This window comes from Oryzias latipes, chromosome 12 (genome assembly GCF_002234675.1).
Source record: "Oryzias latipes chromosome 12, ASM223467v1".
Lineage (NCBI taxonomy): Eukaryota > Metazoa > Chordata > Actinopteri > Beloniformes > Adrianichthyidae > Oryzias > Oryzias latipes.
Window position 1 is genome coordinate 18,624,650 of NC_019870.2, and position 20,849 is coordinate 18,645,498.

The following is a 20,849-nucleotide window of genomic DNA, read 5'->3' on the forward strand; positions in this document are numbered from 1 at the left end:
TGAGTGGGGCAACGTTTCAAGAAAGAAGACTTTAAGTCCAGATTCCATGACTTCTCATGAACTTTAAGACATCACCTGGATCAATGAGAATCTTCAAAATCTACATCAAACAAACTCTTCAAAAATAGACCTAACCCAATTTTTTTGTTTGGTATTCCTGAAGGTTCCTCTTAAGTGCCAATCCGTGTGCTTTAGTCAGAAGTCGGAACTCTGTCTGCCCCTCTGGTCACCGGCGGGAGCAGTCTCCAGACTTAATTTAGTTTAGAAACTATACTTTTTTTTAAAAAGTATCCTCCAGGATTTTGTTCTCACCTAGAACTCCGTCGTATGGTTAAGTGTATATTCAAATAATGTTTTAATTAAACCTAGTTTAAAAATTCCTCTGAAAAACTTTTTTTAAACATGCTTCTGCAATTTTTATTTTCCATACCCATTTTTCTTGAATTTCTGACCCCTCAGAATTAGTATCACAGCGCATTACCCATCAGAGAGTATTAAAAATAAATAATAAAAAGACCGCTGGGCTGTGTGAGTGTTTTGATTCTGCTGCCGACACATAAGTGACCGCCAATCATTTGCGCGGTTTTCGCCCAATGCCGGAAAAAATTACTAAACATTTGATGTGCGTGCAGATTGTTACCCTCATGGTCAAAATGGCTTAATTCAGAGTATAAAGATAAACACTGGATGTTTCTGGAAGAATGGGCACATTCTTTAATTAAACGTAGATAAAATGTTAACTGCAGTTAAAAAGTATGGAGTCCTAAACTGTTCATAACTAAATAAACAAAAATGACTTTGTGCAAATACACAAAAAAGAGAAACCAGCAAACAAGAGGAGCTTAAAAAAGTTCCTCCTGCAGGAAACACAGCTGCTGTTCATTACAGCTGATTGTCTTTCTCCTCAGATCAGCTGGACTCACATTTTGATTGACACACCTGAGATGAAACCTCAGAATTTAGGGATTACCTTGTTAGTTCATAATTTTATTAGGTTAAGATAAAAGCTTGATAAAGTCACACTAAGTCAACAAAAAGAATAAAGATATTCCTCAAAGCTGTGTGTTAAAAGTTCATTTTCTTAACGAATCAAAGTTATGAAGTTAACTATGATTAAAATTTATGTGAGACCGCCCTCTAGTGTAGATTTAAAGTAGTTACACATCGTGGCAGATATTTCACATTTTATGATATAAAGTCATTAAAACAGATCTGTACGAATTTGCAAAATCTATTCACACATGATTGATTGTAAATCTAAAACTGTGGCTAAAATATTAAGAAAATGCAAACAATTTGAAAAGAATAGTTTAGATATAAATCCCCTAAAAGAGTACAACTTTGCAGAATCTGATATCTGTTTAAGAGTTTCTTCTGTGTCTTCAAGTCCTTTCTGTCAGCTGAAGGCCGCTCTCCATGGTGCTGAAAGCTTCAGCGCGACTTCCCAAAAGTCTGAGTGTCTGCATACTCTTTTCACGTATGTGTTATCCGAACATGTACCTGTGAAACTGCGTTCCTAACAAAACAAGAGAAGAAGGAGGAAACTTAAACCTAAAAACTAAATTCCTAAATTCTAGGAACAGAGCTGTGTGTTGGGCAGCAGGATTGCTTAGATCTGTCAGTGCTGCACAGTTTAGCATTTATTTGTTTTTTATGCTATAAATAGCCACTCCCTTGGGAAGACTTGGTCTTTTCATAGCTGGTAGTGGCTGCTTGTGCTCTTAAATCTTTGTTTCCTTTCTTTATCACAAATCAAACCATTTTGTATTGTAGCCACTTTTCACAAAGCTCCTAATACTAAAAAATAAAATAAAAAAATATTCAGGTTCCTGGAAAAAGGTCTCCGGCTGGTTTGGATGAAGTTGCTGCTTCCTGAGCATCTTTGGGAAGTGTAGCCGCTGCTGAACCTTTTTGACTGGGGGTAGAGGTGTAGGCTGACCAGGAAAGGTCTGCAGAGATGTGGACCCCTCGCCCCACCTGTACATCAAAGGCGAACAGGAGAGAAAGGGAGGCTCTGTGTCCACAATGAGTTCCTCAGTTTGGATGTTCAGCGCTCCACTCGTCTTATGACATTTGTGTAATGAGTAGAAGTTAGTTAGAGTTGACTGTATACAGTCTATTTTGAGTAATCAAATTCTGAAATGTAATATAAATTAAGTTAGATATTTTCTTCCAGATTTTGACTTTGAATAAAACCCATTCATCTAACTGGTAGTTAGAAGTTCTTTCATAGTACTATTTAGTACTTCATAGAATACCGCCACACAAAATATGAAGGCATTTTACTGTAGTTTGAGTATTCTAGTTCTCAAATGTCATAACACGTATAAAATAAACATTAACCTGCTAAATTATGACAATGTTACTCATCTTATGATATTTCATTCATGGATTACAAAAAAACAACAACACACAAAACAATAAAAAAAGCTTAATATTTTCAGTAGTAGAATCCAAAAATGTACTTGTGCAGATTCTTCTAAAAATGACATAAATGTGTTCACTACTGTCACGACAACAGTAGTGTCTGAGTTTTCTAGTACTCAAATGTTGGCTGGTTCCAATTGCAGCAGGTTTATTAGCTCAGATAAAATTCCACAAGGCTAAATCAGGGTAGGACAGGCAGGGTCAATAACAAGCATGAAAGCATCAAAGGAGAAACAGGAGTAGTCAGGATCCAGACGAGATTCGGGGCAGGCAGACTCAGAATCTTGGTTAGGATATCAGAAGATCAGGTCTGGATAGAACGTTTCGGTAAAGAAGGCTGAGTGACACAAACAATACTTTACACTGAGTGCAGTGCCTCCTAAGTAGACTGGTTGAGTGAATGAGAGTCAGGCATCCAGGAAGTGCACGCTGGGGTTGCTGGGAAATGAAGTGCATTCATTCAGTGCTCTGGAGACAGCGCCTGCCGGTGACCAGAGGGGGAGACAAAGCTTTGAGTTCTGACAACTATCCCCACACGACGAAAAAATATAATTGTTGCTATGGAGATGAAACCATCATAAAAGCAAAAAAATATTTTTTAAAATGAATTTGGCAAATGCATTTCTGAGCAAAGGAGCAAAAGGAAAGGGGGAGGAGACTGGGTCCGATGTGAGCGCCTGCTGACCATACAACGCCACTAGTGGCTGTAACTCATATTTCCTTTTGGATTGTTTTTAGCAAAACACTCGAATATTCCTGCGTTATATGTCTGCAGAGCAGAAGATATTCCACTTAACCCTTGTGCTACCTTAGATGACCCCACCCTTCCATTGACGTGTTCTCCCTACCATGACAAAGGTGGATAAAGGTGGAAAGATTTCATGTAATCCATGGACACCAGTGAAGATCACAAATCATTGAAGAAAAAAGGTTCAGTGCACTGTCTAGTGTGATGACCCAACTCCCAATGGTAAAGTGCCTAGGATAGCACAAGGGTTACAAGAAAAAAATCCCCTCATTCCTCATGTTGGACTAACAGCACACAGCAAACACAAAGAAATCAGTCAGACACGTCCAGCTTTTCCTTTTAATGAGAAAAATGTTGATCGCATTTGTGGTCAAATGTCAGCCTTACATGATCTGGAAAACAGAAAATGAATATGAGCGTACAAGTGGTTAACATAGGAAGAGGTTAAATATCATATATAATAAGTTCAACACACAAATAGAGTGTGAAACTCTCACTGCTGAGTCTGCAGCAGGAGAAACGAGATCTTAGAATGATAAATACTGATTCCAAACACCAAAAGCCTCGTGTTCATAAGTATAACTCAGAGTGCAGCAAAAGCTCCGTCTGTAACATCTGTTAGCATCTGGAATGGTGAGAAAGACCTATTTCCTTTAAAGAAGGATTCACTATAGTGTTGTACTATAACTGTACTACTACAGCTGAGCAGCTTTTTCCTGTTTTACAACTCAAAAGTGTGTTTTGGAGTTTGATTTCTACTGAAATGTAAATCTATGCTAAAGAAAATTGCTGTGCAGCAACTACCAAGTGGTTTGCTCTTTAAAAAACAAAATCCAACTCTCAAAGGCTTACCTCTGTGGGTTTTACTTTTTTTTTTGGCGTTTAACCGGAGGTTTGAGACTTGCTGAAGGACACTTGGACGGGAAAAGCCACAGAAACGTGATGGAAAGTGTCGCTTTTGCTCTCCTTTTTCTTTCCACTTGATGAGCAAAAAAGTAGAGCAAAAAAAATGAAGGAAGGAAAACATTCAGGAGGCTTTCCATCTCTCAGCATCATTTTTTAAACAACTATATAACAATAAGTAATGTAATGAAGGAAAAAAAAACTCTCAAGCCCCTTGTTACAGTATGGATTCTAATAACGGAGCTAAAGTCTGGTGTTCTTGTTCCAGAGCACAAGCTGCTCCCTTTCACTGAACAACATTCTGGTTTGGTGATTAAAAAAAAACCTCATAAAAAGCTTTTTCAAGATTATTTCATCCCATCTTGTTCTCAGTTTGCAAAGTATAGCGCTGATACACATCAAATACAGCCCTACCTCAGTACATCTATCATTGCTTACATCAGAAAAGGATGTCAAGAAAGCCACAACAAAATCATAGAAGGGAGTATAAAAGCCCGGCCAGCCCTTTAGTTCACCCTTTTTCCCAAATATTGTCCTTCTAGTTACGGTTTATGGAAAAAAAGTCACTAAATATCAAAGAGAAACTTTTTATCTAATGTGGTTGTTTGATTGATCTACTAATGCCGCAGTAATAAAGGTTTGTTGTTACCAATAACTGCCGCTAGTCTAAGGCAAAAGGTTGCAGGTTTCCTTCCAGACAAGGAAAAGAGGCTTTATGTTGGAACTGCACTATGAAGGGGGGGAGGGGGGGGGGGGGGGGGGCTGTGGCACAACATGGGACCAAACATCCACTCCACAAAAATGCTGCCCTTTGGTGTTGCTCCTCTGGAACATTAGCAGTCGTCGAGCTTCCATCCAAAGCCTTTTGTTTGAACTTTCATGCTGTTTTCCTGCTTTCATTAGACCCAAAACGGTTCTCATGTGAAAACTTACAGAGAACAAAAATTCCTATGAAATCCCTGGAGACTATCAGCTGTGGAAACTGCCACATACTCAAATCTGGATGCTGTTCTTTGAGTTTGAGTCCAAATGCCTTTAAATCTCGCTCCGAGTCACTTCACTCATCAAACTCTGATGACATGTCACTGATGACCCCCCTCCCCACTGGCTGACACCAGAGGGGGTCATGTGACCAACAAGATGCTGTTTTAGAGGAAATAAATATTATTCAGTTCTCTGTACTCCTGTCTTCTCAGCCTTTGCTTCCAATGAAAGCTGCTCACTCCTCCTCCTCTTCCTCCTCCTCCTCTTCGTCTTCTTTCTCGTTGGCATAGATACCAGCCTCCCACTTCAGAGCCATGTTGCTTTTCCTCCGGGTCACTCTGGTGGCCTCCAGAACCTTAAAAAAACCCAGGAATATTCATTTAGATGGAAGGACAGTTGAAGCAGGCGTGTGCAGCAGCTCAGTCACGGTACATGCAGCGATAAACACGGATGGAGCACCTCCTGCATGTGTTCTGCACGTGTTCTGCACGTGTTCTGCACGTGTTCCGTTCGAACACGGCTCCTGAACGAAAAGTCTTCTGAAAAGCTTCATGCTTGAGGACTTTTGCTTCTCACACACTCATGCCATGAAAAAACACTAACACACATTCAACAGAGGACGATGTCTTGAGAGAAGGGAGATGGAACAAAGGATTATGGGTGAATGTGTCAGAAATATGACCTTTTTTGTGCTTTTTTTTTTTTGCTCATTCAACATTGAACAAACAGGCAAATGTGTGAAGGAGTTAGACATTGATTAGAATCTTTTTGATTTCAATTCTTTTTGATTTGTAAACAAACTGGCTTTCTATATAAATTTAATTTATTTTTGTTACTATTATGTTGTAAAGTAAATCCTAGCATATAGAAAAGGATTTCCACCTTTTTTTAAACTTAGTTGTTAGTCCAAAAAGTGTAGCAGATACTGGCCTAGTGGTGGAGTGACTACCCTGAGACCGGAAGGTCGTGGGTTCAAGTCTTTGACTGTATATGAAAACTGGACCGAGTGAGTGTGATGTCACGCCCAGAACATCTGACTAACTCATGGCTCCAGCCAAATGAAGTCAGTTTAGTTCCTAATGTTGGAGCTAAAGGATTTTCAAGCCCAGTTGTGGCGGCAGCATCACTGCTGCACCAGAGGACGGGTCAAACGTGGAGAACAAAGGTGTCTGATAGCTGATGGTTTGTGGTTCACTTCCTGGTCTTGACACGTGATGTGTTCACTAAGTTCCCTTTACCCCCAGCAGGTCATTTTGTGTCGAAATATGACTACCGTATTTTCCGGACTATAAGTCGCCCTTTTTTTCATAGTTTGGCAAGGGGTGCAACTTATACTCCGCAGCGACTTATATTAGAACTAAATTGAAATAAATACATTGTTAACCCTCCTGTTATGTTCATTTGTGAGGAACAGAGATGATGTTCCTGGCTAAATTTGATTTATGAGGTATGTTAAGTGTTAAGAGGATGTTAAGTGACTCAGAGAATCAGCAAACTTTTTTTACAGTAAGATCTTGAAGGCTAACAACATAATATTCTATTTTCCAATGATTTCATAGATTCAGAAATGAAATAAAAATGACAACTGTTTCTACAAATACAGGATGAAAACAGAGTATTAGTTAGCCAATGATGCTTCATGAAAAGAATAAATAAATAAGTTTGAGAAAAAATTACTGTGAAATTATTAGATAAACAGTCTGCTATTATTGTGTCATATAAGGTTGTGAAAGTTAAAATGCGACTTATAGTCCAGTGCAACTTATCTGTGTTTTTTTCTACTTTATAATGCATTTTTGGGCTGGTGCGACTTATACTCCGGTGCGACTTATAGTCCGGAAAATACGGTACATGTAAACAAGTAAACATAACTGTTTTCTTTGTATGCTTCATATTTTGAAACGGTAAATAAATACTTAATCAGAAGGAAGTAAAGTTAAAGGTTTTACGGGGGGAGGGGAGAGTCACCAGAAGAGGGAATTTCTTCAGCCTGACAACCTGACAAGCTCTTTTAATCTCTAAACCCCTAAATACCTGTGAGTGACCCAAACTAAGGTATAGTGAGTGACTGTAAGATGACGAGGGAGGGGGTGTCACACCAAAATGTAGGCTCAGGCTTATATCATGCACAACCAAAGAGAACAAAACACAACAAGCAGACCTGGGATCAGATACAGAACATTTCAGACTTCCTCTGAAGGAACTATCCTGTGGGTTGTTTCAACCCATTGTATCAAAAGTGTGTTGCTCATGTAGATCACATGAATCCATCCTCCCTGCTGAGATGCTGACAGAACCAGAGGAGGTTCTGGGTAAAGCATGTGGAACTCTGAAAAGGACTCCCCATTGAGACGCACAGCTGCAGCCCCAAAAGCCCTGAAAGGTCTCAAAAATTACAATATGTCATCATGGAAGCTTTTTTAGCTTCCTTTTGATTTACACTATGACCAAAACCCAACGGGTCACTACAACAAGTTTTGAGTTTAGTCACATTAGTCTGTTTTTACATCAAAAGAAATACTTTGTTCAATACATGTCCAAATATAAAAAAATTACTTACTAACATATCTCCACAGGTCTTTATTTTGTGCTTTTTTTCATTGTATACATTTCATATTATTTATTCATTTTTCTATGGTAATAGGTAGGTAGTTAGGTTTTCCTATTTTTCTACTTTTTATTGTTTTAAATGTAAATGTAGAGGTCATGGCCATCAAGTTGGCCCCTCCCACATCTCCAGGCTAACCCTATAGAGAGCAAGCAGCTGTTTGGACACAATATGTCCCACTGATGAGACTTAACCTTTTAACCAAGGAAATGAATTATTTATTTCACTTTATTTTTAACTTGAATTTTGTCAAAGGCTACGATAATCATTCTGTCTTCATTTCTGCTGATCTGTGATTTGTTTTTTGTTTTATATTCTAAAAAAATTTCTGTTAATAATAGCATCTAGCTAAATTAAAAAAAATACTTATATCTTTTAATTTGACACATATTTGAAATCTGTATCAGTGTTTTTATGTTTTTTTTAAAACAGTTTTAACATTATATCTTAATTTTGTAACCTTTTCATCATTTTTGGGATTTGATGACATGAAAAATGTCCAAATACTGATTGAATGACTTTCACTCATCAATATATAGACAAATCCAAACTATTCATTTTAGAAACTATTTCTTTAAAGTGGGTAAAACCCTTAAGGTGGTGCTAACGTTTTTCCTTGAACCCTGTGGGCTTCTCTCAGGGGTCTCTCTCTTGGTTTAATCTGACCCAGGTCTGTGAGTGGAGATCAGGGGGTGGGGGTTCGGGGTGCAGCAGGTACCTCTGTGGTTACCTCATTAGCCAGCAACAAATGGGCATACTGGCCGACCCGGAGAAGAGAAGCAACAGTACACCAATCAAAACATGATCATCCATGAACAAAAACACACCAATGCAAGAAGAAACGTAATCAAACTAATCACAACTACTTCATTAATCAACTCACTCAGATGAAAATAGCATTTGTGCTGTTTTTAGCATTTTCTTATGGCATTTTTCTGATGATGGAGGACATATATTAACAAAAGGTTCTGGTGCCTTAATTTGCGGTTAAATCGGCGCATCAGAAATGAAAAAAAACAAACAAACAAAGAACATTTAGGTGTGAGGAAGCAGCGCTTTAGGGTAGAGGAGAGCCCTTCTGTGGCTAAGATGCTTTGTTGGATTCTTTTCTGTGCTGCATCTCCCTTTTCACACACACTGAGGTAAAAATGTATTTGACGCCTGTCTTTCTGCTGAGCATTAAAAAAAACCCGTCACGTTTATCCATCAGGCTGTTGAATTGGAATATTTGGATTTGAAGTATGGACAAACTTTTGCTTGCTTCAACTGCAGAGTTTTGACCAGAGCTCCATCACCTATGCTTATATGAGCCCGCCCACAATCGCTGGAAAGGTAAAAATGATTGGCTAGAATTTTGCAGCAAAACAGAATAGAAAACAAGTGATTGACACATCCGAAACACAACCAAATCTGTGTTTTTATACGCACTGGTAGTACAGTATTTGTCGGTACGGGTACTACCTTTAGTACCAATACCTAGTTGTGACAGAAAGCCAAGCTGTAGTGCCTCCTTTTCTGTTTGATGTGTGTTGAACATGATGAGCTCACATCAGCACAGCATGGATGCATTATTAGCTGTAATAATGAACTGTAATGCTGCCTTCACACCCGCCTCGGACATGCGGGTTCAAGTGACCACTTCCAATGAGAAGTCCATGTAAGCTCGTAAACGCACATTTCGGGTTTCTGCAAACAAAACTCTTAAGTTTGCTGCTTAAGACTTTAAGACACTTTTTAGACTAAACGTACAAAATGCACGTCCATTAAACGGGCATTGAAAGTTAAACCGGTTCCACTTTGACCAATCAGGGACTCGGACTTGGTGGTGACGAATGGGTGGCGTTCTTTTCAATTCACAGAAGTACCAACCGTTTGAAGAAGTACCAATCATTCAGGGAGGAGAAATTAATAATTGTAGTTTGTGCTCAGCTAGAATGATATGACATCAAGTCTTTCACATGTTGGAATCGAGCTTTGCACCAATATGCAACACTTTACCTTAGTAATCTCTGCTTTTCTCTGCAACAAAATCGGCTGCTTTATGTTATAAGAACTTCACTACTGTAAAGTGTTGCATATCAGTGCAAGGCTGTTTTTTTCCGCTTCAGACTCTGTTGGAAGTGCTTTAACTGGGTAAACGGTTGAAGAGTTTCACTGGTTGAAATAATGTAAACATCGAGCTGAAGCTCCGATGCTTAAAGGTTAAAACAGTATAATTATGTTTCTTTTCAATAGATAGTTTCTTGTAGTTTCAAGAGTGCACATACTGTAGTTGGTGCTATGAAAAGAAACAATCAAGTTAAACAGAAGTTGTTGTGTCTCTTCTCATTTGTCATGTCTGGCTAAAATACTTACACTGTTGTCCTCCATTTTCTCCCTCCTCTTCACCTTGTGTGTTTCATAGTCTTCCATAAGTGTCTGCATGAAGTTCTTGGGCCGTGACCCTGCCGAGTCCTCACTGCCGGCGTCGGACAGCGCTCCTTCCGAAGGGGAGGGAGAGACCGGTGGGGCGGGGCGCACTTTCTCGATCTTCCCTGCAAAGAAAAAACAGTTTCATTCAAAAACGTTTTTTTTTTTGGGCAGTTGCAGTCTGTAAATGAAAGGTTCTGATTGGACACTGGCATCTGCAGTCAGCTAACCTGGAGCTGTCTTAGTGGTCAGAGTGAGACGTGCTGGCAGGCTGTTGCTCTTCATCTTATCTGCTGGGGAGATGGTGGTCTGCCTCGCTCCGGTCCTCACAGGCCCACTACTGTTACGCCCAGTGACAACGGCAGGCTGCGCCTCCCTCTGCTTCTTCAGCTCCTCCTCTCTTTGCTGGGCCGCCCGGATCTCCTCCTCAATCATGGACAGCGTTTTCTGCTTCTTGGAGCGCAGACGGAAGGGTCCGCTGGCTGCCTCAACCTCTGGGCCTCGCGTTGCTGTTGCGGTGCTCCGCAGCTCAGCGGCCTCCGAGTATTTACTGAAGTAGCTGAACTCGGGCTTGTCGGGGGTCGGTGGGGACGGGGGGCGGCAGACCGCGGCAGGTCTGGGGACTGGAGCCGCTTCTGCAGGAGCTGGAGCTGACGCTGGAGCCGTGTTGGAGGAGGCTAGTGCTCGGGTGTAAGAGGACTGGATTTTGATCCTGGGGCCTCCGTTTCTGGGTCTTTGCTGTGGAGAAACGGGCTGAGAATGTGGAGGAGACGGTGTCAGGAGCCGCGCCTGTGGAGCCGGACCGGAGGACTCGGACGAATTCTCTGCCTTTGGTGGCTGGGGGGACGGGGTAGGAGGGGTGGGACTAGAAGACACAGGTGACTGGAGACTGGAAGCTCCCCCAGAGGAGGAAGGCGAGGAGGAGACTGGCACCGGGCTGCTGGTGGCAGGGGAGGAAGGGGACAGTGGGGCGCTCAGCTGTGAGCAGTCCCAGGCAGACGGCTGCCACTGGCCTCCATTGTGAGCTTGGAGGGCATTCTGGATGGCGTTTTGGACCACGACCCCTGAGTGGTACTCCAATTCAGCTTCTGTTGGACCGCCGTTGCTCTGACCATTGACTGGGGTGGTGGGCTGGGGAGTCGGTGGAGACACTGGGGTGAGTGGCAGTGGGGTTGGGGGTAAGGACGCCCCGCTATCTGAGACGTTATCCAAGCTAAAGAGGGTTGTGTCCTGAGAGCGAACAGACAGCTCGTCCAGTCCCGAGTCGGACTCTTCCGGATGAGAGGATGGGGGGAAAGGACTTGGGCCTTGCTCCTCCTCTGGCAGGATGGTCATAACAGCTCGGGCACACGTGAACGCTCCTGTAGGTCCTTCATCAGACCAGGTCACATGAGTTTCTCCTGTCTCTGCAGCCATTTCAGAGCTACTCGTCAAGGGTTTAAAGGGATTAGCAGGGAGTGCTTCATCCTTCTTAGCCCCTCCCGCCTGCAGAAACTGTTGTCTAGCAGAGAAGAAATCGATCTGCTCCTCCACGATGTCCTCCTTCCTGGTTAGGCCCTGATCAAAGGTTACCATTGTTGGAGGACCTGAGAGCTGCGGCTGCAAAGATAAAACAAAGGAAGGTCATCAGTGAGACGAGAAAAATTTCACTCTCCAAGGAAAGACAAAAGCTAAACAGACTTCACTTCCTAACATAAGTGTCCTCCATAACGGAGTGTAAAGGCACCTGTGTGTAGAGATAAGAAGGGCTTTGTTTCTGTTGTTTCCTTTCCTGGTATTTCTTCAGAGACTCCAGCTTCTCAGCTTCCAGTTGTTGTTCCAGAGGAACCTGAAAGCAACAAGCTCATCATTCAAGAGTGTCAGTAAGGGATAAAAAAAAAGGGAAGACAGAGTCGGGGTCTACCTCCTGAGGAGGGTTCCACCAGCGCTGTGCAATCCCAGGGTTCTTTTTCACGGCCTGACCCTTGATCAGCTCCTGCCGCTCTCGCTCCAGCTCCTGGACCTGAGAGCAGAAACAAACAAAGACACAGTTTAGGCATAAGAATAGACAACAAACGTTTATTTCATTTAGGGTTGGGCTTGTTTTTTTAGTTGCTGTTTCTTTTTTTTTTCTTACCAAAAAGTACTTCTTTAAAACCCACTGTAATGAAAATCATGCCTTTGGTGTTTTTTATCATGTTCTTATTGCATTTCTGTGATGATGGAGGACAAAGAAAATTAAGGTCAAAATGACATTTATGAGTTTTTCTTTATTCAAAACTTTGTGATTTAGTAGCAGATAAAAATATGTTGTTTGAAGATGTTTTTTTGGTGATGTCGAAAATACACTGGGCGGGCCACTAGTTCCCTGCTCTGCAATGGAGTGGGGAGGGGAGTGGGTCTTTAAACCCCTTTTTTGTGCCTCAGTCCCATCTCTTGAGGGAGTTACAGACAGAAAAACAGCTTCTGCCTGTAGTAAAACTTCAGAAGCCAGACCTAAGAAGAACAACAGAACTCAGAAAGCTGCTGGACCCTGAAGTTGGCTCCAAAGATGGCTGACTATGAGTGAGACTTTCTTCCACAACAGCTGTATAAAACCCCCAGAGCCGACAGCCACAGTTTACCCTGTCAGATCAGTTTTCTGTCAAACAGCATTTTACCTCCTCTGAGGGGCGTGTCCTCGTCACTCTCACTTGCTGCTCCTCCCCAGGGGAGAAGAGTTTCGCCGGACGTTTCTCCTCCTGAAACGGCCGCAGCTCAAACTTGGGTTTGCTGCGGACCGCCTCGTCCAGCAGCACGTGCCCATTGGCTTTCACAGCCGACGCCTCCTGGTGGACCAGCGTCCTTTGTTGCTGTCCTTCTACAATGATCTGCTGGTGGTTTGAAGGGGTGGGGGCGGACATGCTGACGTGGGGGGAGTTTCCGCTGATGCTGATAGGCCTGGTGTGCTCTGAGGGGGAGGCGTTTCCGTTGGTGGCAACATTTGAAGCTTCGTCCAACACCTGGTCCAGGTAACAGATTTCCTGTTCAAACAGAAAAATTTGAATTCCAGGCTTTTGACAGGTTTTACTGACTAAAAGCTGAGCTATTGCTTCAGATTACATTACAGTTTTTAAATGATAAAATCTCATTTTAATTACATTTTTGAAACAAATCATTTTAGTCTTTCACAAAGCACAATGGTCAATAAAATATATTTTTTTCATTTAAAAAAAAAAGTAAAACTTTGTTTTGATGCACAACAAACATGAAAAAAGAACCTGTCCCGTTGTCATGGTTACCCAGTCAGAGCTGTACATCTGGCTTTAGAAGCGATGGTAGGACACAGCTGGTATACCTGCACCACTTCAGAGTCGACTCTCTGGACTGGAGGTCCGCTGAGGCAGCCATGTTGGATCTGCTGGCTCTCCAGCTCCATGTCTGCTGCCGCGTCTGTGATGAAACTGACGGATTCCTGGAAGCTGACGGTCTTCAGAACTCGCTCTCTCGGTGTGCTCTCACTTACATCCTCGGACGCCCAGTGTGGTTTCTGAACAGACAAATAAGCGACATTTCAGAGATTCTGCAGCGAAAGGTCGTCTGATGATCACGTTAATAAATATATTATGAATGTGATGATTACACCATCTGCCGACTCATTTTCTTTACATAAAAACATCAAACATTGTAGTCACCCTGCACTGCAGCATTATATTCTGCAGCATTGTAGTGCTGAGGATCTCCACTAGGTGGCACTATATCACATGTTGTAGTTCTAGAACTGAAACCTCTGAAGCTTTGTCCAGAGGCTTTCTATCATTTGATCCTTGAGATGAAATCTGACATGAAAAAATATAACTTACATCTCCTCTGTGTTCATAATCTGTTCACTGGTGACAGCCAACAGACAGACAACAATAAACATTTTTTTAATGATGGGATCAGAACATACTTTCTGTCTCATGTTCATCAAGCAGCACCTTGACTCGAGTGGTTTGGATTTGAGGTTCAGGATCAGGTGATCAGATTATGGAAGATGCAAACACAGGCATCTTTAGATTGCAACAGGACTAACAAACCGAACCTCACTGAGCTGCTGTGATCAGCACTTCCCAGTTAGAGGGGTCAGACCTGTGACCCTCCGTCCATTCCTCACATTCCTCACACACTTTGAGCAATTTACACACCCCGTGCATTTATGACCTGTCTTTTTGTCCCTTTGTGGATCCATAGCAAATTCTCCAAAAGCTTCTGTCTGTATTCTACCCCCACCGAAAAGGATGTGTTTGTTTCCAAGAGAGACTGTTGACCCCTGACCTAGAACGCTGTGAGTGCATGTTGGGAGATTTCACAGGGAACATACTGGTAAACTGATTTACTGGGCAATGAAATCATATAAAGTCATTTAGAGGAAGATTTTGCCTTTAATGCAACACTTCAGCTAAAACGCCACACACTGAAAACTCTGCTGACAGGAACTTAAAAGAACTGGACACAGTGGTCAGCAGAGTCACATGGAGGATTATAACTGCCTGCCCTCTAAAAGTCTTTTCATCTCCCCTATAAATAAATCATTTTATCTTCACTAAATGAATGCTGTCTCATCTGAAACTGAAAAAACGTTTCCAAAGCTTTTTGAGGAGATACTTGGCCACCATGAACAAACTTTTTATTTTACAGAAATGAAACAAAGGCCTAGCAAATATATGTTATTCACTTGACTCAAAATCTACTCAAACTGCCTTTTCAGACATAATCTTTCCTAAAGCAGTAAACTTAATTAAAGTTTAAGAGTATTCTATGCAGTTTTTGTCATTTTTCTATTTATCTGACCTGCCAGACCTGTATGAATATGTTTTTTTATGAGTATGCACTGCAAAACCTTTGGTACCCTGCTGTTGGGGGTAATTGACTGTACATGAGAGCTGGACTGAGTGAGTGGGATGTCACCCATAGAAAATGGCTACATCCAGCTCCAACAAAATCAAGTCAATTCAGTTGCCAGTTTTTTCACAATGAGGACGCAGCCATGTTGGGGCCAGACGACGTCAGTGAGCAGTGATTGGTTCCAGTCAGTGTGAGAGTCAACGTTTCTATGGCAACCACTCTCACCAATCAGGAGTAAGTATGTTCACAACAACTTCCAAAAGCATTACAGGTCAACTGCAAGGTCAAAGTTCATCAGCGTCAGATCAAGCCATCTCTTGCTGGACCTTATGGAAGACCAAAGATTAAAAGAGGAAGTTTATTGTTAAGAAATGTCAACATTGCATACTAACAAACCTCAAAGCGCCTTAAAGAACGTCTTTGGACAGATGAGACTTTTTGGAAAAAATGCATCAGCTTTATGTTCAAAGACAAAAATGAGACATACGAAGAAAAGACGACTATACCTACTGAGAAACATGGAGGAGGCCTGGTTATGGTCTGGGTCTGAGGCTGCTTTGCTGCCTCTTCCATAGAGGGGCTGGCATATGTGCAGCTCTAATTAAATCTACAGATTATCAAGGCTTTTTTAAATGAGGTGCCTTGTGTCAGAAAACTGGACCTCAGTTCCAGGTCTTGACTTTAGCAAGTAGGTTATGATCCAAAAACCAATAAAAAACAAAACAAGAATGACTGAAGGAAATCAGGACATTCAATTGTTTCCAAAGAAAGATTGACCAAAAATACTTGCAGACAAGAGCTGAAGTAACAGTAACTGACAGTAACAGAAGTCGTTTGACTGCAGCCTTGAAAACATATTAGTTAGAGGTACCATCAACTTTGCAGAGAACAATCTAATGCTTTATAATTCTGTTGAACAATTAAAGTACATGTTAAATCTTCAATTTTTATTTAAGTACTTTTTATGTATTTACTTTATCAAAAGGGGATTAAAGCAGATGCATAAAAACACATTTACACTTTGAAAGCAAGTCAAAGCTTTTCCAACAGACAATATAAATCCTTAAGCTTTAAAAACACAAAACATTATTGTACATTTGTAAGAAATATCCCAATTTATATTTCAAATAAATCAGTATAGTTTCTAGTCCTCACCCACAGAACCGTAAAATATGTAGCAGATGATCACACTTTGCGATTCCTGTAACATTTAATGTTGCGTTTTTTTTGTCTTTCGAGGGTGGTCACACCATAAAGGCAGGTTAATGTCCCCTACAGAGAACACAAGCCTTAAAAAATCATATTCGCTAAGGTGCTGGAAATGAAAAGTCTAGACCAGTGTTTCTTCTTAGGGTGGGGGTCACAAAATCACTAAATTTCTGGCCTCCAACTTAGATAAAGGTAGCATTACCTGTAAAAACATATTAGGTGAGCTCATGAGTGTCTAAAGTGTGCGAGCATGGGTCTGACTGGGGGATGTGGGGGTCGAGCCCTGTAACCTTATTAAAGTGGGGGGTTGAGAGTCTCAAAAGCCAGAGGGCCACTGGTTAAAACCAAAGAAACTCTTGGTTAAAGTTTAAAGCTTCACCCCCTCTCTCCTTCTGTCCCTAGATTATCTACAGGTAATCATGACGGTCACCACAAAAGGAAAAGATGTCATTTGTGTTTTCACTCACACGGATGAGGCGTCTGATTCACTGTTGTGCTTCATGCGCAGGAATGTTTGTGCGTTTGGGTGGGAGTGTGTGCGATGGACAGTACAGAGTGGGAGGATATCCGGTTACTGCCTCAGGAAAACAGAACTAAAGAACAAGAATTTCTCATATGCAACATTATTCTGGTCCACACACACATGCTTAAAATGTGTGTGTTTGTGTGCAACAGGGCATGCATGCCAAAGTGTGTTCTTTTAAGTGTGTGCTTGTTCTGCAAGTGTGCACGGACATGCAAGTTTTTGACTTAGGTGAACTGACATTCCAGGCATAGCGAGCTGTCCTCAAGACTCAGACTGTGATACCAGTGATGAAGGAGACTGTAAAGCCTGCTTGTTCTACCCAAGCCAAGATGTGTAAATGTGAGTTTTTAAGAGAGTCTCTCTGATTGATAAAGCACAAAATGAGGCATACAAAGACAGACAGGGAGACAAATGTTTGGTAATAAAAAAGGAAGGAAATTACAAAGGAAATCAGAAGAAAGTACGATTAGTGGACGGTATCTGAGTCTGGCGCTCTGTGGAAACGCTTGTCTCCATCCATCACATCTGGAAGCGCTTAGGCTCTGACTGTTTTGAATAAAATAACATTCATAAACATGATGTCCAAACATTCACACTCAGCTGCATGCCTCAGACGAGGGGTTATACTGTACAACTCAAACTACATTCACATACCTTTCATTTAACCTCTTAAGACCTGTTGTCCGAATGTGTGGACATTCCATTTCGGGTTACATTACCACAGTAGTTTATTCTGCACAACTGGGGCCCTAAATGTTTAGTGGGTTAGCTAAAATATTAGCTTAGGTCTTAAGAGGTTATACAAATTTGTACACTCCAGAAAAAAACAAGTTTTAAACAAATTGTATTTTAAGTTATGAATGCTGTACAGGACCAGCGTACAACTGCAGGGTGGTACACTGGGCCTTTCCAGCAGAACGGTACAGTGAGGGATCGCATTTACCTGCAGGCACCTGCAGGTTCTCCCGGACTTCTCATGTTCTAACAGCTTTGGTGTTAAGGACGGGGAGAGCAGAGCTGTCCATTATTTGAGTCAGGCCTCCCTCACTCATAAAAATGGTTAAAAATAACAGGTTTGACTGAAATATGGTGAATTCACATGGCAGACGGAATTAGTGTCAGGCTTACTAAGGTTTAAACAGCTCCGTAACATCTGTTTAAATACTGAAGCCAATGAGATCAGTACTCCATCCACAGTAAACTAGTTTGGATCAAGTTCCCGCCAACCTCCTTTCTCTGTTGGGATTTGCTGGGTAAATTAAAATGACACCCATAACAGTCATTTTTGTTGGGCTTTAAGCCTTTAAACTGTAATTTATCCGACTATTAAAGTAAACATCCAGATTCAAAAGCAGATGGTCTACTCACCTGTTGATCTTACAAGAACCTGCTGGGTACTGACATCCGTGAAATATCCAAAAAGATCGTTTCTTAACATCCCAACATATTCTTTTTCACATACTTCATCGGCTTTTCTACTGACTTGTGTCCACTCGAGACCCTCCTGTTCCTCCTAGTGGGAGTGCTGAACGTTTCCCTGCCTTTTTCCTTTTTCCCCTTCTCCTCCTTTTCCTCCCCTCCCGTCTCTTTCCTCTCCTCCACAAAGCCTCTCCTCTCCGAGCGACATTCCTGCCGACTGGACGGTGCGCTGTGATGTCACGGCCCAGCGCATGCATATTTCTGCAGATGCCCTTGTGCACAAAGACCCCCCTCTGTAGGAAGCCTCACGCAAATATACAGGAGTAAAAGCCTCCACCCTGGCTGTGCCCTCCCCTCCTCCATGTCACTCACTCCCTTTCCCCTCACCCTGCAGCTTCTGTCAGGAGTCAGAGGGCAGAGAACAAAGGCAGGTAGCGATCTGATCATGATGGAACAAAAAGAAACCTTCTGAAATGAGAGAGGAGTGATGTGATAGCAATGGTATTTTCTTCAGTCATCACTCGTCTTTAATGGAGGGTGTTCACCTTTTAGCAAAAAGTAATAAAGAAAAAAAATCTGCTGCATTGTCCTACTTTAAAGACTCACTTTGATGAAAAAGGCATTTTTGGTGTTTTTAGTGTTCTTGTTGCATTTTTCTGATGATGGAGGACAGATAGACAGAAGATTTAGCTCAAAACTGCATTTCTGAGTATTTATTCATTCAATATATTGTGAATCAGTAGCAGACAAAAAATACTGTTTCTGCTGGCCTCTGGCTAATTGGACGGCTGGATTGCTCCAATATTGCTCCAATATTGCTCTCCATTTTTGTTGCACCAGTTATGTTAGGTTGTGGTTGCGACGGGCTGTAAGCTAGCAGCAGACCATGTAAACAGATGGATGACAGGAAGCGAGGGTGGGCTTCCTCCAAACTAACCGTCCCAGCCACAAGTCAGAGGTAAATTTCTGATGAACTACTGTTGCTCTGCAGACACTATGTCCTAGAAAATGACAGTTTAAAAAAAGAAATTGGCTAAAAACGGTATAATCATAATTAAAAGACAACTGGGAACGCTTTTAAAATAACTTAAAGATGATCGGAGTGGGACTTAAAAGCGTCAAATCCCAAAGGTGTTCCATTACTAATATTTTAAACACTACAAGTTTATGGCAAAAATAAATCCAGACAGATGGAATCCTACAAAGTGTCTTTGTATCTTTGTGGTTTGTGAGTGGCGGTGTGTTGAGTCATAGGATCAGGGTGCTGGTAACCAAAGCTGAGACCTTCATGTTCACTTTCCCCGCTCACCAACACCAATGACACACAAAGGCACTGGGAACACTTTCCTTGAGATCTTACCCAACAGCCATTAGCTAAATTGTCTGGGTGTTCACTAAGTGATGAAAGTGAAAGATCAAAGGAATCACTGGTATATGACAAAATGATATATTCCTCTCTTTCTCAATTTGAATGCAAAATTGAAAAAAGATATAATACAGTGAAAGGTTTTCAACTAAACTTAGTTTAAAGCAAAAGCACACATCGGGCCACAAACCACACGCCTTTTAGCATTTAGCTTAACAAGTGTGTTATTCCTGACTTAATTAAAAGCTAATATGCAGGGAAATTCAGAAGTGAGATGGATTTTCCTGATTTGACCATGAGGAATCCTGCTGAAGTGAGGCCAACACCCTTGTGCAAAGTGAGAGTATGAGGATGTTATCCAGCAGTTTGTGAGTTTCAGTTTTGTTTGGATAGATGGAAAATGTCCGCTTTGTGGAGGGGAAAGACAAATGAGAGAATGTGGTAGGATGTTAAAGAAGCCTAAGGACAGGTGTGACCAGACTGAGCTTCTGATGTTCATACAGTCTGATCCCTTTCTGGTTCATTTAACGAGGTGAAGAAATAATCCAAAATCTTATTGTAAAAAATTAAATGTACATACATTTATTTGCTATGAGTAGTTTTTTATTTAATGTTTTGTGAATAAAGATTCGACTATAATGTTAGTGTTTTTAAATGACAGACTTACGTGACATTTTTTTGGAAAAGTAGAAATGGACCCATCCATCCAGAATTGTTTTCCTGTCCAGAAGCTAAGCAAGCAGATAAGAGCTGATGGCCTCTTGTGATGGACAGATTTTACAGCTACAATTTGGGTTAGGCAGCTTTGGACACGCCAGGCATATATTTAAAAAAAAACCTTTATTATAACTTTATTTATATTATATTTGTGTGCATTTATTTTAGGAGAAGACCAAAGAGATATCCACTAAAGAACCAAAAACACTCTGAAAGCGTATCTAAACATGAATGAAATCATTACAATAAAGACTCCCCGCATTCAGAAAGTATGATACCAGCTGTGCATTCTCTTCGTGGACTACAGTAACAAGTAAACTGGAACAACAGAAGAGATGTGCATCTGAAAAAAAAATAGATATTTTCCAGTGTTTCAAACATAACTAACTCTCTGTGAGTTCCCAAAACAGAACAAATTAGGTAAAAGACCACAGAAAAACTGGAAGAGTACCCCGGACATTGCACATGAACTGAGCAACTGAAGACCAGGGGATGGTCATCCCTGTGTGGGGCAGGCTGATTATCTCCAGCTATGTCTGGAAATGAAGAAATGCAAAGATGAAAGATGAGGAGAGATGTTCATAGGTGGGAGAACCAGAGGAGTCATCAGTGTGTCTGTGGATAAATGCATGTGGGTGACCTTTGTCAGAACAATAAAGAGCTGCGCCCACAGCAGAATGTCACACAA

At 41.4% G+C, this 20,849-nt stretch overlaps 1 protein-coding gene across 4 annotated transcripts in view; it reads right to left on the bottom strand.

The window, feature by feature from the left end:
* Nucleotides 1-3,500: 3,500 nt before the first annotated feature.
* Nucleotides 3,501-20,849, bottom strand: part of LOC101161568 (A-kinase anchor protein 2) — an 87,138-nt gene continuing 69,789 nt past the window's right edge. For 2 of the 4 annotated variants that reach the window (XM_011481944.3, XM_011481946.3), the window contains 8 exons: nt 13,396-13,587; nt 12,719-13,081; nt 11,983-12,081; nt 11,806-11,907; nt 10,310-11,678; nt 10,026-10,204; nt 8,389-8,427; nt 3,501-5,417 (listed from right to left, as the gene is read on the bottom strand). In XM_011481944.3, coding sequence (XP_011480246.2) covers nt 5,298-5,417; nt 8,389-8,427; nt 10,026-10,204; nt 10,310-11,678; nt 11,806-11,907; nt 11,983-12,081; nt 12,719-13,081; nt 13,396-13,587 — 2,463 coding nt within the window. In that variant the 3' untranslated portion in view covers nt 3,501-5,297. The remainder of the gene's footprint in view (nt 5,418-8,388; nt 8,428-10,025; nt 10,205-10,309; nt 11,679-11,805; nt 11,908-11,982; nt 12,082-12,718; nt 13,082-13,395; nt 13,588-20,849) is intronic. The other 2 variants (XM_011481945.3, XM_004075004.4) reach the window with 2 other exon arrangements.